The sequence below is a fragment of the Plodia interpunctella genome, chromosome 4 (genome assembly GCF_027563975.2).
Source record: "Plodia interpunctella isolate USDA-ARS_2022_Savannah chromosome 4, ilPloInte3.2, whole genome shotgun sequence".
NCBI classification, from domain to species: Eukaryota; Metazoa; Arthropoda; class Insecta; order Lepidoptera; family Pyralidae; genus Plodia; species Plodia interpunctella.
The window spans coordinates 11,522,411-11,542,222 of NC_071297.1; the positions used below are offsets into that span (position 1 = coordinate 11,522,411).

General features: G+C 35.2%; 1 protein-coding gene across 12 annotated transcripts in view; it reads left to right on the forward strand.

Annotated features, from left to right (window-relative positions):
• Positions 1-19,812, forward strand: part of ATP8A (ATPase 8A) — a 79,678-nt gene that overhangs the window by 14,340 nt on the left and 45,526 nt on the right. Inside the window, exon 1 of one of the 12 annotated variants that reach the window (XM_053743647.2) lies at positions 9,083-9,588. The exons of 9 other annotated variants lie outside the window; for them this stretch is intronic. In XM_053743647.2, the coding sequence (XP_053599622.1) occupies positions 9,480-9,588 (109 nt within the window). In that variant the 5' untranslated portion in view covers positions 9,083-9,479. Of the gene's footprint in view, positions 1-9,082; positions 9,589-13,721; positions 13,888-14,734; positions 14,898-19,812 lie in introns of those variants that run through there. 2 more of the 12 variants (XM_053743655.1, XM_053743653.2) reach the window with 2 other exon arrangements.

A 19,812-nucleotide genomic window follows, 5' to 3' on the forward strand; every position in this document is an offset into this window, starting at 1 on the left:
ATCTGAAGAAACAAATATTGTTGACTGGTCTTTAGGGGATTATATGATTAGCCATTTTTGATTATGTTCCTATTACCTATTTCTAAACCATAGCAACTGTTATGTTTCCTACATTTTTGCTTGCTTTTGATTGCTGTTGTTTTGATCTCATAATTTATAAGAAATAGTTAATATTTTTGATATGATTGTTAAAGTTGTTATGCTTCAATTATTTTTATTCATACCATCATATACCATCATCATTTTTAGGTCATAATATTTTTGATTGTACTTATACGAAATTATAAGTATCCCGTCCAAAATGTATTTTTTAAGTTTAAATACTTATGTTTTGCGTTGTTTTCAGTATCTGTTTTTAGTTTTTGATATTTTAATTTTCATATTGTTTATTACTAGAAAGTAAATTTATAACTAAATAAAACAAAAAATATACATTTGTAAATAAAGTACATATTGCGATGCCGTTTTAATAATCATGTAACAAAGAGAATAAGACTGATTTAAAATCCAAAGACAATAAATACACTTGATTTTTGAACATCATGTATCACCACCCCCACCTCCATTCCCTTATATTTTGTACACTCGGATTTAGGATCAATATGAGTCGGAATTAAGATTTTTAAATCGGAATAAGGGTCCTCGGACTCATTTACGTTTTTAAATAATTTTACATTTATACAATTTGTTTATTGTCAAACTTTAAGTATATTTTAAAACTAAGATAAATGTCACTGCTGATAAAAGTGGCCAATTCTACAAAAAGGTACATTAAATACTTAAATTGCGACGATCATTTAACTTTGGACGAAAACACCTCGGAATTAGGTGCCTTTACCTTAATCAGCAAATTGTAGTAGCTTTTAGGTACTAAATTGATTTGCCTCCATAAACTACTTTTGTCTCACAGACAAGCAAACAGTCATCGATAACCAAGAGCCCGATTTAGTGTGACAAAGACTCGCATTTATTTGCTGTTGAATTTATAGTGTTTTTATGTGAATAAGTAGGCAACGAATCAATATCGTAAACACCTACGTGTTGTGTTCAATTACGCGAAGTCCTATATTCACAGAGGACTGGTCTGGTGTGTGACGGCTGGGACTGAACACGTGACGACTACGGAAGGAGTGCAAATATTTGTATATTTGCATATATTCCCTCTGTTACCACACAGGTATGTGGCCAATACAGAATACTAAATATTGTGGCTGTGCCTCCTTCCCAGAATAGGACAACTCCATATTCTCGATAACCGACAGCTGATAGGCAACAATTGTATTTCCAAGGAGAGTTAACATCAGGCAGGCGGCCGGTTGTAAAATCACAGCCAGGTCTTCAAAATTTAATTGGAGATTCTTTGGGAATTTACGTAGCGACTACCAAAAGTCTTAGAAAGTCTACGAAAGCCTACGCAGACCGGGCTACGACGCCGCATAAAATTGGACTGTGATAGAGTTGGTTAGTCCACACCAACCAACTTATCTAACCCACTGCAGTGCATAAAGTGCATTTAATTTTACTTGGCTTTTAATATTGCATTATACAAATATATAGACGCGCGTAATTAACGCCGTCTAACATAAGCCACTTTAGGACCACCAAGTGTCTTCACACTTCATTTAAATTTTATATTAAACAGAGCTGTATACAAAAGTTTCTCCATAATTATAATCAAGCCAAGATTTTCATCTATCTCTAAGCTTCGAAAAACGAGCTAAATATGCTAAGCGCGAGAGCTGACCGACCAGACGTGATTTTATTACACATCGCCAATTTGCACCAAATGCGCCAAAGCGATGCCAAAATTCGGTACCACGGTTGGAATACTTATTAGGAAAATACTTAAAGTCGTACTAATTAAATATTGGCCATAAGATTTTTTATAGCATTGATAAAAGAGCACCATGGTCGTCTGATGGTAAAGAACACCAGCCACCTAATGTCAGTCAATTATGCCTTCTTTGTGGCCTACGGTTCTTTGCTACAGTAGCCTGTATTACGCGTTTTCCCGGTTTCTTCCTCACTTATTGAGCGTGGAAGTCCAGGGCCCGTTTTCGTACTGTTTCGCCCCAACTTCCCACGGTCGTCGGCATCCCTAGTATCCAGACCATTCTTATTCATCGGCTCAAACTCTCAAAACTGATGACATGAGAAGGTACAAGTACGTTTTTATCAGTCTAATCAACCTGTAGTTAGGCATTCACATCTGTGAGCGTGATTTGGCCAGCACGTAGCTTGGCGCGCGTCCAGCCGGTGTGGGGCGCACGTATTTATGTCAATAACGCCAGTCTCTAGGGTGCGCAATAGGGTTGATCTTAAAAGATAGTATTGATAGTAGTCTTACGTACGAACGCGATTATGAACGCGTTTATTATTTTCACAAAATATATAGTAATTCCTCACCACTCACTATCTATTCTGAGATTTAGGAGTATGATTTATTATATTACCCAAGCAAAGCCTATATGAATATGAATGGATTTTTTCGAATATTTATTTTAGGTCACGACCACAGCCGGGTTTTTATTTAAAAAGCTTTTTAGATAAACCGCCGTACACTTGTACATTTTTCAACCTTCATTCAATGGGCGGACTTTGATGGAATTTCAAAACTAGATTAAAGACAGGTTATTTTTTGGCCTGGAAGTCCTGCCCAATCACAACCTCATTCGCTCTAAAAACGCAGTCTAAATTTTGAACTTTTGAGAAATGTGGAGAAATTCCTAATTGTCATTTACTCAGAAATTTAACCGCATTTTTTTAAAGAGCTACAATCTTTCGGAACGACCACTGCTGAGAAGAAATACTGAAAGTCCTGCTGTGGGCTGTGACAGACCTTATAAAGTATATTTTAATATTTGTCTGTCTGTCTTTTTACACCTGACTAATAGGAAAAATTCAATGTAGAACTAGCACTTTTTTATATGAATCAATAGGCGATATAATATCAATAGGCGCCAATCAATCGGCGCAATCGTTACGAAATCGTAACATTGTCATAATTGGGTATAAAAAAAACAGTTTGATATAGTAGTCCTGACTTTGATTTTACAACGCTACAAACTATAATTATATATGGACCAAATAGATGAGAGAAAAAGAATGGTGTCTTAAAGGGTGGTCAAAACGAAGGTATATAGCTTTGAATGAAAAATAAGTAGTAATGAATATTTGTTAACTGAGAAGTCTCAAGTATGGTCTTCATTATACTTCCACAGGCTGCACCCCGGGGATCCGCTCCGGGGATCGCGGTATTTTCGGGATAAAATGTGTTATTCCAAAATCTCATATCAAATATCTCAAATCAAATATCATAACAATCCGTTCAGTAGATTTTGTGTGAAAGAGTTACAAACATACACACACACATAGATCCTCACCAACTTTCGCATTATAATTTTAATAGGATAGGCGTGACCTGGAAGATAATTTTACGAAAAAAAATGTCACGATTGGATTTTAAATTCACCTTAGAGATACATGTAAATTTGTAGGCTTACAGCAGGTGATTCGTTTTCCCAGTAATCCCCGGGAAGCCCCGTGCATATCGAATAAAATATCTATCGACAAAGTATTGATCTAATATTATTTAAGTACGTGTTCGAGTTTCTTTTGTTTGTAAAAAAAAAAATAATTATGTTGCATACATTATTAAGTTTTTTTTTACAACGTTATGGTTTTATTATTTCGATGAATGTGAATGGCATTAGCTTATCTTATAATAAAAAAATAAATAAATTGTAATGAAGTGTTTGGTGTTTACCGACTTGTAAATACACAATTCATGTCGAACTAGTTCTATGTACATCATTTCACAGATAATAAAATCATAAACTGTTTTATTTCGGAATTCCCCTCGGCAAACCCACGCAGAAATAAATAAAATGTTCATACTCTCCTATCTACGCAGAGTTATGTGGCATGATTGATGATCATCATAACCATCTAGTGTTGCCCAAATGCAAGAATAAATAAAAGGAGACTTAGCCAATCGCGTCAATCCTACCGGTCCTGGTCTTGCGCTCCGCGTCTTGGTCTTGGTCTTGCAACAAGAGTCTCGCAAGTCTCACAATTACATACCTATTAGCTTATTGCAATTTATTAAGCGTCACTTCAGATCTTAGAACAACGTAACAGAGTAGGTACATTTTGAGCTTGAATTAACATAGCCATAGTAATGACCAACCGAATTAATAAATGTCTAAACATTCAATGAGAAGTTCGAAAAATCAACTAACACCGGGTGGGGTTTGAAGCTACGACCTAAGCTATCCGTGCCGCTACTCTAACCAACTGAACTATCTACCGTGTCTTACGGGAATCAGTCTGTTTAAATTTAATAAACGTTTACATTTCATAAGCTTACTTAGATGTGCAAAAACATAAAAACAAAATAATGACATTGACTTGACTGTATTTTAAAGAATATATAAAAACATATAACGCTGCCCAAGAACGAATTGTACACTTTGTGTAATCGGAAAGTACGTAATATGATTTTATTTTTATTTCTAGTATTAAAATTTTGCAAAACACTATTATACTTTAATTTTGTAAAATCCTAACCTGTGTATTTATTTTAATAATAATAATAGTAAGTAATTATTATAAACCCGTATAGTTAACATTATAATAATTACTTACTGAAATAAATTGTTATGATATCTACCTAAAATACCTGTCTAATTAAAATATTCCTTGCGAGATCATTATAATGTATTTGTGTCCATTCTGATCAAGGCACCTAGAAACTTTTTTATTCTTTGGAGCATACAGTGTACTCTGTGGCGGCAATGAAACAGTATCAAATGTGTACCGCACACACACGGCGCAACGGCGACGATTATATGCGATATCAATATAAGCCGCCGGCGCGCGTGTCTTGATCTTGTACTCCCGAATAGCAGAGAAATTTCCGGCCTTTGATGATGGCGACAAGGCGCCGCCTACTACCAAAGTGCCTGTATTCTTTTTTCTTTTAATGGAGATTTTCATTCGCTTTGTATGTTTATTGTATGTAATGCGCATAAGTAATTTTTTCTTATATATTTTTTTACGTCTCATGGAGTCCCTAAGCGTATAACCGAACTCCTGTCCCCTCCTACTAGGTACTTGAAATGACACTCAGTCTTAACTGTCAGATGCAGGAGTCTCGCAGACTTAGTCTTATTCTTGCTTAAATCTTGCACGGTCAGTCTTGTACTTGGTCTTACGAAAATGCAAGAACAAGACCAAGACCGATTTTGAACAACACTATAACCATCACAGTGTTATGTTACAGGTAGGGGAGCACTAAAAGAGAATGTCCCTAAATTGGAAAATGGAAAATTCTGCATTTTTATGTGCTTCCGAAGTTTCAACCCCTTATAATTCTATTGTGTTACTAAACAACATTGTTAGAACATTGAACTACAGCTTACGCCGGGCCTCGCGCCAGTCGCAGCGTGCTGACAGCAGTCGTTCCGGGGATTGCGGACGTTATCTGTAAAGAAAACATTAGTCTCGAGCTCCTAGATTCGAGTTCTCTGTACAGCCACTGATGTTATTCAATCACAAAAGTACAATCATGGAAAGAGTTCTTTTAAACCTTATTACAACTAGAAGATGCGGTATTGAATTCGGTCGAAGAATTTAAGATTTAATTTGTTAGCATCTGGTTGGTAGTGAAGACGATTTTTTTTAAATTTTGATGTGGAATTTTCTCTTATTCTGTTGCATCGCAGTCCTCACTTAAATAAGTCGGACGATTCTAATATGTTTGATTTTTTTTTAGGTTATGTTAGAGTTGTTTCTAATATCTACTTTACCAAACACTAGCGGCCCAACCCGGCTTCGCTATAATAAATTGTACATCTAAATCTTTCTCAGGATCCACACTATATCTCCTAAAAAACCCGCATCAAAATCGGCTGCATAGTTTTAAAGATCTAAGTATACGTAAGGACAGACAGACAGCAGGAAGCAACTTTGTTTTATACTAAGTATTGTACCTTGTAGTGATAATATGGTAAACGTAAAGCGTAGACAGAAAAGTTACAACAACGACAGAAAACCATTTATATATTCTATCCAAATTAATGGTAAACAACGCTGTGCTCAATGAAAACTAAAAGTCTTTTATCCTAAAAAAACAGCCTGAGTGATAACGTAGGTAGGTACTAATTAGCCGCTAAAATTCCGGGTAATTTTCTGCTAGACTTAATACCTACTTAAGGCTTTCCATGTGCTTATGTTAAGTTCTAAAGCGAGAATTTTATACCGAGTCCTCGAAGGCTTTCCGTATTCGTGTTAACAACATGTATGTAATTTGTTGTGTATTTAATTGGTATGTAGTCGTAAAAGTTATGTCAGATTCCATTAGGTGCGACTTGAAGTAAATCTGTCATTGTTAGCAATTATCACACTCGAAAAGAAAGAGTTGATATACTTGTGGAATATAAACCGGGAATAACACAGGGTACTTAATCCCGAAATTCCCACGGGAACGAAGCCCCGGGGCGCAGCTGGTTATATCTAAAATGTTGTACTTACATTTCCTGTAAATGCATGTGTTATTTTTGCTACAAAGATATATAACTTGTTTATTTATTTATGTAAAAGTTTATATAACCAATCTTCTTGAAATTTCGAATATATTAGTCAGGAGTACACCTGGAGCTGAGTCCTGAAAACTGAATCCCATTTTAGTCCATTGGCCAAATTAATTTGTCGTCGCGAAAATCCAAAAATAGCAACACTAATGAAGCCTAAAGACTTGCTACCCTAGCATCGCCTGCGAGGCTAACATTAGTCCCGCCTCGCCCGCTGGTAGCCTCGCTTAATGGCAGATTGACTTGCGTGTCGAGAGGAGTGACCCGCATTGTCATTTCATTACTAAGTTCAACCACTTCGCTTGGTCGCCATGATTTGGGGGTAAAACGGGAATTGTATTTTCGATAGGCGCCTTAAAAAACTGTTAAATTTTTATTACATATTTTATCAAATTTTAAACTAAAAACCGCGTGATTTCCCACAGGAATAGTACCTACTTTTCCAGGATGAATAAATATATCCTGTGTTCTTCTTCGTGCTTCTTACATATATATATTTTAGTGAAATTTCACGAAGATCGAGTAGATACAGCGTAAAGAGGCAACATATAAACTTACTTATATTTAACTCGGAACCCGTCTCGCTTCGATCGCTCAGGTAAAACATAATAGATTATAAATACAACTAAACCTTCCTCAGGAATCACACAATCTATTCGTGAAAACCGCATGAGTATTTGTTTTTTAGTTTATGGTGAACAGACAGACAAGACAGACGCCGCAGAGGACTTTGTTTTATAACATTATAAGGATTTTACTAAGTATTATTTAAAAATTAGTTTCTTTTTATCGACCAAACAAAACTAATAAATACACAACATGACGACCATAATTTAAGCGAAAAAATGGAGCAGCATTCGCTGTTAAGCTCAAGTTAGCCTCTTCAAGAGCCATAAATATCCAGCTTGAGTCATGCTAGCAATACTTAACTAAGTTCCCACCTCTGCTGCAGGCGAGGAAAGTCTGGGTAACAAGCTTTATTTGCTGGAGCAAGTTTGAAAATCTTAACTTCGCACGACGAGTGTTTACGTTGACTACGCTACCGTTAGCGAGAACAGGGTTTTATATATTCCAATGTCAGTCCATGGTGTCAAAAACTCAAAATATATGTATATAAATATATATATGTTATCCTTTCTTATGGAAACAGGCAATCAATTTCAAGTAATTTTATGTTTTGTATTTTGTTTTAGTTGTAAAACGAAAAACGATCGACAATTAAAATTATCTCGAAATATATTTTAATACGTTCCATTCACATTTTCACCTATGCTTTTCCAAAGTCATGGTCACACCACAACTACCCAGATAAAGGTGTGAGTCCACACGCGTGACGTCACATCTCATGCCACGCCTCGCCCGGCACTCCTCGTCCACAGATTATATAGCTGCACACAGATTATGTGCTGTGGTTGATAAGATTGAGGGAAATGGATTGAGGGTCCAAATGTTGGTGGTGTCTGGGTGATTGATGCGTGTATATGTTAGCAATATGATAATGTGACTATGCGGTCAGTGTCAGCTTGCGCTGGGCGTAGGCCCCCGAAATGCACGGCGCCCGGCATTTGCTGCTCCTTTAAGTCTAATCCGCCACTAGCCACGGCCATCACAGATACAGTAGAGATGTTTCGGCAGGTTACCTTTACACGTTATCGTTCAGTGACCCGTTTATATATCATACACACATAGCAGTTCGGTTCTGATCAAAAACAAAATATTATCTTTTTATCATTTCAGTCAACTAAAAATGAATACATAGTTAAAATCAAAGTATATTTTCTATCATTCCCGACTCAGATAGAACTTTTGTGATTTTCCAACTGCATATGCCACTTTGGCATATATTGTTGATACACCGACAAAATTGGCACTTTGTTTATTCTAAACGGCACCTATCAATTATCTCGAGTACGCACACACGCATGATCACAGTCACAATGAAACAACCCGCCATCAACATGGACGTATATACGGTACAATTGTTTATCTAAGCCTCGTCTAGGAACTATATATGTCCACAATTTTGTAATCCTTATCTTTAATTTCATATAATACCTTATCTTCATTTAGTTCCAGTACTGGAGCTTCCTCAGTCGAATAGCGTCTTGTATACGGTGGAAATGTGTTCAGTAAAATATTTTTGCGTTTAAATTGACGTACAGGCATATAAAGCCTTATATATATGGATAATTAGGTACATATTTTTTAGTTATGGGAGTGTATCAATATTGGTGCCAAATTACTTAATGTAAAGTTTTTTTATTGCAGTTTTTAACTTTACTAACAACAGGTAACCATATTGTTTAACTTCCTGTTTTTTTAATATTGTTTAGCACTGTAACTAGGATTCAGAGTTAAATTTATTATTTACATATTAAAACACGATAACTAATATTGAAGACCTTCAACAAAATACCAACCAGTTTTTCCAATGCACTTCTAATTCGATATTAATTGCTTCTAATTCATTCTTTTCCGACAGAAAGACAAGACCAATTATAATATACACTGTTACTTTATTATAACTTATTGGCGTTAAATAAATCGAAAGTGTTCACATCAGTGCTAGTACCTATACGATATAATGTATTTATTCTGAAAATCACGTGTAAGCTCACGTTATTTGAAGCAAGTGCGTTATTATTTGTATTACTAAAGTTAAATCAGTGTTTATAAAAGTGTCTCCTCGATATAGTCATCAGTCAGTCAATAAATATCAAATGCGGCAACTGACAAAACATCTGACCATTCCGTTGTGGTAAAACCAGGAGTGTATTACAAAACCGCGAGAAACGAATTGCCACGCGGTCTTTTCGTGAAGTTTTAAGAAAGAAATGAAGCAAGTAATGTGTTCGTCTTAGTATGGATGTGCAGTGATGAGTTCCCATGGCGTGGCCGGCCGGCTCGGAGGGGGCCGTGGAGCTGCCGCTGCAGCAGATCGAGGATTCCCTTGCTGTCCCAGGTATCACTGTCGTCGATGGACATACCAGACTCAGTAAGTTGAAAACACTCATCACGAAATTTTTACAACTACTGAACAGATGAAATTTGATGAAAGTAACGGAAATCATAGCGGGAAATTGAACTAAGATTTTATTTATTTTATTGATTGGCACACAAAAACAGTTTATGACATAACATGTTTGGCTTAAATAGTACAAAATAGTAGAAAAATCAAGAATGAAGTGCGCACAGCATGATTACATTATTGACAAAGAGTACAATATACTTTAAATAACAATCAAACAGGATATTTATTTTGACGACCTCGATGGCGCAGTGGTAAGGTTCTAGCGACTGAACCGAGAGGTCCCGGGTTCGATCCCCGGTCGGTTCATGATGGAAAATGATCTTTTTCTGATTGGCCCGGGTCTTGGATGTTTATCTATATATGTATTTGTTATAAAATATAGTATCTTAGTATCTTTGTTATAAAATTTAGTATCCCATAACACAAGTCTCGAACTTACTTTGCGGCTAGCTCAATCTGTGTGATTTGTCCTAATATATTTATTTATTATATTGTAACTTATTATTAAAAATATAAATAATAAAACTAATAATATTCCAATAGTCCTGCACTTTCTAAAAGTTGTTCGCAAGTACATCTCCGTGGCGTGCTTGCGAGCACGCTTTGGATCGTGCCCCGCACCATTTTAGATCAAACATCTCACAAGGCCTCTACATGTTGGATCCATGTCCCCATGCAAGCCTCAAAGGACCGGGCTACGGCCCGTGAAACTCTTGAACTAATAAAAATTAAATAAATAATTGCAATGTCAATCAAAAATGCCACCCCGAATTGTACCCGGTTCAAAAGTACCCATAACGCTAGCTGCGATTCCTCGTTGGATAGCAATTGATAGCCAAACATATATGAAGTTATATCTAAACATTGGTTATGGACAAGATGCATGCATTTTGTATTGAAATTAATGTATAATATGATTATAATTATAATCGAAATTTAATTAAATAAGGTGAAATACATGTTCAAAAATTTAAATCAGTTGACGAATCAATATCAAATTCTAAGATGGGAAACAATATACGAATTTAAATCATATAAAGTTTACCAGTCTTATAGATTTAATTTCAATTCTTCTTAAGAAAGGAAACTAACGCAGGCAAACCCGCGGGCAAAAGCTAGTTATAGTTTTTTTTTTATTTTTATTAGCCTCGTGCCACCTCGCTGGGCAAGACTTTCACTTAGATAGTCCTTCCCCATGATCCTTCGTGGATTCGATTCCAGCTGGAGTCTAGATTTTTTGTGTCATTTAATCTTAAACTTGGTTAAAAAGCATGTGCTACAAACGCGTTTGTTTTTTCAACATTCCATGTTAAAATTTTAAGTTATTAAAACTTTTTCGCGACGTGGCTAAAAGTAAAAGTTTCTAGCAAACTGAGTTCAAGTCTAAACCCGCGGACTTTAATTAGTCCTTAAGTTTAATCAGGAAAGCAAGTTAAACGATGTGTGTAATTAACTTGAAAGACTAATTTTGCAAGCACCTGGGCCGCTGGTGGTGTAACATTGCATGGAAGAAATTCAGGAGAGTAATTTGAATAGACTTCATGTTTCTTAACTATAGATTAGTATAGATAGGTAGAATAGTAGTGTAGACTTAATTTATCTTTTTAAATAAACGTTTGATTATGTTCGTTTGAATTCTTAAAATATGGTAGTAACTATATACATTATTATATATGTATACATACATGTATTATAATTATAAAAATGCATACATGTAGTTATGTAAACTATATACATACATGTATGCATTTTTGTAAAAAAAGGGAAGAATCATATACCTATAGTATGTGATTCTTGCCCTTTTTTTAAAAGCAGTTTATTATTTTTAATTACCAATAGTTTTAATTTTTTAAAATAAGTTATTTATTTATTCATTCTTAAGCTTAAATCTATCTTTACAGTTCTCACCAATGCGATAGACAAGCATCCCATTTCAATTATTATTATTATTATTATAACTTATAATATATAATAAAAAGCCATTCTTATGAATTCGCTCAGAGAACATGAAAATACGTCTATTCTTTCGGCAATCTGGTTATAGTTTCATTTAAGTATAGATATTATAAATTGGTTTAATTTATCACTTCACTACATAGTATAAAACAAAGTTAGATATAGGGACAGAGAGAGCGACTGCTCTCTCTGTCCCTATCTCCCTTTGTTTACTTAAATTTTTAAAACTACGCAACGTATTTTGATGTGTTTTATTTATATATAGTTTGATTCCTGAGGAAGGTTTAGGTGTATAATTTATTAAGGTCTTACCCGAGCGAAGCCGGGACGGGCCGCTAGTACAAAATAAATATAATTCGTACAACGAAAATCATTTGCTTAGACATGTCTAAAATATCGTGTAAGTTGTACTTGGGTAATGAATACGTTTAAAAACACTACTTAAGAGATTTTGCAAATATCATTTACATATTTTTATTTTCCCACCCCTAACATATATTATGTGGGTGGGGACACCCAACCACCGCACATAGGATAGTATCCATTTTATCATATAGCAAGTATAAATCTTGGCGACGCACTAAGTGAATGATAGTGACGCGAGTGTTTACTTGAATGCTCAAAATTTTGTAGAGTGTATGGAATTGAACCCGGTCATAAATTCTTATAAACACTGCATCTTAAACCATCAAACTTATGCTTACATAAAGCATATTACAAGAATTTGCCTCATATTTTATTATCATTATATTTATTACTTACACCACTGTAGATAAACATACTCGTACATATCATCATAACTGACAGATAGTTGTCGCTTAGTAATGCTGACTGGACAACATGGTCCGCACGGGGCGACAATAATGTTATAAAATGACGAAGGAGTAAATAGAATATCTATAAGATTAGGACAAGATAAAAAAAACATATTGTTTATTTTTTTACCCTGACCCCGAACGCAATTGTTACTAGGTGCTAATTAAACACACAGAACTAGATAGCTAACATCATGAAACTAACTTTTTTATAGAACGCAACGATAATATTTCACACTAAAATACTCTATGGAAAACTTACGTACTACCGAAGTGCGATCACAAATAAATAAATGTGAAACCAATATCGTTATCCGCAGATATCATATTAAGATAACAAGTGTTGAAAGATAATACAGTATATCTTTAAACTACATATATTATATTAGTAAGTTATAACTCTGTATTCTGTACAAAAATTTACTTTTTCCAATTTCTGTACCCTAATTAATTTAACTATTTTAATACACATTACATACACGTACGCATTACTGAAACACGCTACATTTCAGACACAGCCGGAGTGGACAAGGTGACTGAATAATTATGTGATCCAATCGTGACATTCATGAAATGCTAATTAATTTTGTGAATTCCAATTTACGAGCTGGAACATCAATATTTATGGATTTGGAATAAATGCGAAATCGACGTGAAGTAATTTCGATAATTCTGTTTTGAAAGGGAACCTCTTGGTTTATTCAAATGATACGATTGTATCTTTTGAATAATGAAGTATTTGTATCTGCAAAGAGAATATAAACATCGAAGAAACCATATTACAATTTCTAAATCCTATTCTGAACCCGAATGACTACGTTGATGAGGGATTCCAACTTTAGCACAGAATTATTATCAGCTCCTCGACCACGCCCACAGTCAAATCCATTATCAAATGTGAGTCGTTGACTGTCATTCTGTCAGTTTGTCTAGTTGATGTCTAGACAACAATTTAACATAACCTACCTAACCGATATCATATTTGGGTCTTGGATCTTTTCACGTACACATTGTAAATGCCTAAAATTTTTTAGCACTCTTTAAATATAAATAATTACAACTAAGACAAAAATATCCAAATCAGACGTTCCGATCACACTCGCCGCATTTACTCTGGATTTGCTTCTCTGAGTGCCAACCACACCGAAATCTAAATAAGGAATGACTTACAAGACACCTTGTAACTATTCTACATTATTCTTAAACACATCTATATAAAACGCCTAACCTCTTAAGCGATTTTTCGCCAGTGTTAATTATTTCATCTGTTTACGTAACAGTATAAGTGACCGACGCCACTGCCGGGGCTTCGCACACAGTCACCGTCCAACCTGACGCGAGGAACCATGCTGATTCAGATCCTCATATTTATGTACATTGCGACCTGTTTGCTGTTCTATGTGGCTCACGTCATAGACTACTACTTGACCGTGGTGTTGTGATACACTGTAACTGCTTATTGTGCCCATGTGTTCGAGGTATAGAAGACTTTGTGAGTATCTTTTACTTTTAGTTAATTCTTGAGTGGTAATACGTTTACTTGTGGTATGAATGGTCCAAGCGTCCTTATATCTCTAGTTACTCGTGAATTTGTAAACCTGTCTGATTTTCGTACTGTAATTTCAATAGACCATTTTCTTTTGAAAGAAAACATCGCAAATATTGAAATAAAATTGTAAATTACATTGTTGTTTGTGAAAAAGAATACAACTCCACTAACATTTCAAGAAGAGCCAAGGTAGTGATGGTGGTGGGGGTGGTGGTGTTTGTTTCATTCCACATAGACCCTCGCCAATGGGATGGGGATCATACAACTGGAAAGAAACATACTGAGTACACCTACTCAATACCTGTTGCTCCTCGAAGCCCGTATCTCGAAGCCAATACCGGCTACAATACATTTCAGGCTTTCATTAGAGATCACTCTAAGCAAAAAAATTACTAATAAGAAAGACTACATAAGAGTACATTTTGCATTAAAAGTTTAAGAATGTGTTATGTAAATTTGTACCCTTTTTATTTTACCTAAGTAGACAGTTATCCACATAGGTATTTACTTTCAATGCCTCGATTTCTTGTAACCTCCGAGATCTAAAATGGTGTTGCTGTACGTGTAGCAAAATCATCATTACATAAAGAAAGTCCGAAATCGTTGAAGTCGTTTTCAAAGAGGTCATGAGTTCAAGTTTAGATTCTCGATTTGAGATATCTAACTCCACTTTTATATGCACTTCTATTATGAACACGAAGAAAAACAATCATGAGGTCGCACTTGAAAGAAATTTACATGATGTAACTGTAGCTATACATTATAGGGCTTCACCGTCAGTTGCGCGGCAGCCCTTGCCCACGATGCTGGTACAGATTCTCATATATATGTACATCGCGACCTTTGTCTTATTTTATATCGTGCATGTGATCGAGTTCTATCTGACGGTGTGGTCCAGGGGGTTGGTGGCATGCTGAGGGTTGTGAGAGCGATTAGGAGATTCAACAGACTTGGTGAGTGATGCGTTTGAACTGGCTGAAATTTCATCGTGATTTCTCTTTCATCTGATCGTCGTTTCAGCCTCGGAGCCCTGGACCTGCTTTAATTCTTTTTCTCCTTCACTTCGTATACTTTATTTATTGTTATTTACATGATCAAAATCTCAGTCTTCTTCTGCCCCCCTGATGCAAAGTTCTCTCTTTTTAATGCCATTATCCTCTGTTCTTTGCTTCGTTTTCATCATCCATGTACCTAAAATTTTCATTATATCGTTCTCTTACTCCTTCTCCGATTATTTCTTATCCATAGACACAATAGAGTAGAGATGGGCTGTACTCTTCTGAGTAATCAATACTACACTCGGGCTGGCTTGACGGAAAGCGAAACATATCTGCAAAACTGGAAATCAAACGGAAAATCAAAATATGATCTGTGCCCTGTCTTGGTCAGTCTTGGTTGCCATCGCGCGTCCAAAGAACGTACCTTAATACTTTCTCGATGCAAAGAAAACAGTGGAATTTATTGATTGTTAATTTAAGTACCTGTATGAACATAACAGAGTAAATATGAAAGTTACAAAATTGAAAGAAACAATTACAAAGTATGTAGGTAGGTATGCAATAAAGTAATGAGGTGCTATTTATTTCAATAGAAATATCCAAATACCAAACAAAGAAAAATGGAAAAAATAAGCGTTGGCCAATTAAATTACCGAAACGATTCGTTTCGGTAATTTAATTGTTTGTACAAGGCCTAACGTTACTTAAATTAGTATAACATTTGACTAGACCTTGTTCCCTGACGATCACATGTTACGCATGTTGTTACATGACAGCCAAACATGAAAATGGATCGATCAAACCATGATCAAAGACATATCCGACGAATTTGTCACCCCAAACGGTAGAATAGACAAAATCTCGTTTACAGGAAAATTTGTAATTAGGTACCCCAAGTACCTACTAATTCCATGAGGAAAATTCATTCGCTTCTTAAAAATGATGACATCTTGCTGCTTATGTCTTCTTGCATTACCATTAAACGTGGTCTCACAAATTTTGTGTGACAAAATTAAGTTAGTGGTACTATAAAAATCACCTTTAGACGACTTAAATAAAACTGACGCCAGTATTAGCAAATTACAAATAATAATACATTCGAGAAAAGATTTTTTATTGTCTGGGACAACATAAAATAATTATTTGTTTATTGTGTGTTAATGAACAGTTTTTGTACAGGTTTTGTACATGTTTGAGTAAAGCCGCTCAGTCCTAGTTAATTATTTACTATTTATTGCGTTCAACGAGTTTCGTAGAATTAAAAAAAAAATATAAAATTGGCATTAAATCCACAGTGATTGTTCCTCTTATCTTTCACATTACATATCAATGCAATGGTAACACTTATCTATCGATATAACCCGCGATATCGGATACATTTCTCGATATCGGATCCTCCTCAAGTGTTGTCATTTGCGATTAGATTACTTATTTCAGACGTTCTCACGAGAAAATGTTAAAGTTAGAAAAATAAACAAAATACGATTATACAACCGTAATTTTTAAAAAAATGACAGTTTGAGAAAACAGACCCAATATTGAAAGTAGACCAGTGACGTAGACCGATGTTCCGCAGGGCAAGGCACCTTGCATATCAAAATAAAATAAAAAAAGTCTATGTATCGGTAACAGCGGCTTTATATTTCTTTTATCTACGGCTTTATAATGATTTTCTATATGATCTTGAATGGATGTTGAATATGTCTGCTCCATACTATCGCGGATCGGTGTGGCAGCGCTGTGGCTATAGCTTAGGACTAGGGCAGAAGAAGGGGCGGGTTATCGCGGGTTCATTTCCCGCTTGTAACCAGGGATTTACAATTTCATTAAATATTTTCTAAATTAGTTTAAAAAAAGCATGTGAGATATAACTATAACATACAATTTTAAAATTCAATTTTTCCAGAGTCTTGATTACTGATCGACCTATTGTCTATACGTCGAGTAAACTAAGCATGAAAAATTACCTTTCATAAAAATAGTCGTACTGACTTTACTTAATGTATCTTAAAAATTATTTTGTTTAGACATACAAACACCTACGTAGAATAATTTATGATTGATATGTTTTCATAGGTTTACAAACGCCACGTGGCGTTGGCTGTACGCAATGTCCAATATTGTCCAACGAATCGAAAGGTTATCGCTTGAACACATGAATAAACAATGACATATCCGACGAATTTGTCGACTAACAAACAAACTAGTTACGATATCTACTGTACGCTAGACACGCTTTCCGCTTATTGACGACCTCAGAAGTACTTCTTAGAACAGTTTTTCTTTCGTTTCATTTAAGAACTATTTTAGTAAGTAGGTACATATGATACAAGCACATCGAGACAATATTTTTGCGTGAAGCGAAGCTGAGCACTATAATAAGGCGCAAGTACGCAAGAGATTCACAACACTGGAACTCGACAAGTGTATCGTAAAACGTCGATTAAAATAACTAGTGCCTTATTATTTAAATTCGATTTTTTTTATCTCTTAACCACCGACTGATACGGCATCCACATACGGAGTGGTCTTATTCTAGGGCGGGAACCACACGCCTCGTGTCGATCAAACAGCCGACATATTTTCCAGGGTAACTGTCTAACCACATTCATTTCTATCTAATTAATGAGCAAATAGATACATACAGTATATCACAAATTGGTTGATTTGGTAGTTATTATTTGCTGATTGCTTCAATTTAACCCTTTGATATTTTACCCGAATAGTTATTTCCTAATTATGTGAAAATTAAAGTGTTTATCAAAAATTATTACTGAAGTACTCCCTAGCCTTTGAAGTGAAAAGTTATATTTAGGCAGAAAGCCTTTTATTTTGTGGGTTTTAAATGAGATCGATATTTGTGAACTTTTGTTTATCTATTTATGTCAGTGAATGAACCGTCCGGCTATGGTCATTCGGGTACGCTCTAATGTGTTTTAAAACTGTGGAAGGTTGTAGATCATATTTAAAAGGAAATTATTATAATAATTAAACAATAGTTATTGTAAAACTAAAATTAAAAATAAATAATTAATTTAAAAATTGAACATTTGTAACATTCTTCTTCGACTCAAGCCAACATGCGAGAGAGAGCTTTCCGGACTAACATTCAATCCCAAAAAAATAAAGCGCGGTGCTTATAAGGATTTCAAATTATTAATTTAAAAAAAAATCGTGGCTATAATCTTTGCCACCATCTTAAAACAACACATATAGATTAAGTCATCTATTTACCAATATCAAAGTACATTATCCATTTTTGAACTACTTAGTTGTGATGCAACCCACAAACAAACATACGGACACTTTAAACGCCAGTTTATATGCATCGGGGGTTAATAGGAACCGCCAGCATATGAAACGGAAACACATACCAGCGTCGATAAGTGGTCATAATGTAAGTAATGAGATGAGGGGATTGCCATCTTGGCCTTGCGAAGCCCCGCGATCGATCGCTCTTGACCGTCGGGGTCGACGTCACCCGGTTGTTTTATTAATATTATAAAGAAAAATGATTTTTACTTAAACTCTGCACGGAATTTGGCACAGAGATAGATGAAGCTGGAGTACCATGGGGTATTTTTTATTATGGTTTTACCCGAGCTAGTTCGTAGCATCAGCTACGACCCCGGAGATATCGTAGAAGTTGATGTGTATCTGTTTGTGGCATCGGCGTAGCATCTCTACGCGACTTCGTAGTAGGGTTTTTTTTATTTTTTTTTATTTATTATTACACAAAACAGATTACAACTGTATCTAAACAAGATTATATAAAACAAAACTTATAATCTAGGTTGTATTCCAAAAAATGTGTTTTTATAAAAGCTAAAAGAAGAGTTAGCTTAAACTATGTCTAAAATAATATAAATAAAAATAAAAGAATGAGTATACTAAACAATAATAGGAGGAGACCAATGGTGGTCCAAGCGACAGGGATTAGACTGTCGTCTTGTGGTATAAAATATTTTTGATTGTATTACTATACAAAGCCAATTTAGGTAGAAAAACGTCAAAGGTCTGGTTGCCTTTGGCGATTTCATTACATTGACGAGCCATCCTAACCAGGGGATTGTAAAATGAGGTATTATTGCGATACACTTGTAGAACAAAAAGTCCTATTTGATTTGCTCTACGAGCACTAAATCTCGTATTAAATGATAATTCAGCCAGCAAGTTAGGGACGTCTAATAAGGAGTGAATTATTTTATAAAAATAAACGAAATCAAAATATTTTCGACGTGTATCTAATTTCTGTACATTAAATTTAATGAGACGAGCTTCGTAATCAGGGGTGTTTCGCTTTGACTGTTGGCGGTAGCATAAAATCCGCAGACACTTACGCTGCACTCTCTCTATATTATCAATATGAACCTTATAGTGCGGAGACCATATTGGGCTACCGTATTCTAGAACACTTCTGACCAGCGTATAAAAAAGATAAAGAAAAGAACGAGTGCATTTGAAGTCTTTGGTAGATCTAAAAATAAACCCAAGAAGTTGATTTGCTTTTTGCACTATGTGGTGGTAATGTTCGCGAAATGTTAGTTTGTTGTCAAAAAGAATCCCGAGATCTTTAACAACATGTGTCCTCTTTAGGGACTGGCCGTCAATGTTGTAATCATTAACGATCCCATGACGCTTGTTAGTGAACGTAATGACGAAACACTTGTCAATATTAAGGTACATTTGATTAATTCTGCACCAATTAGAAACAGCCGTTAGGTCTTTCTGTAAAAGATTACAGTCATCTAAAGAGTTTATTGTTTTAAATATTTTCAAGTCGTCAGCGTATAAAAGACATTCACATGATATATCCTTTATGAGGTCGTTAATGAATACAACAAATAATAGCGGTCCCAGATGAGACCCC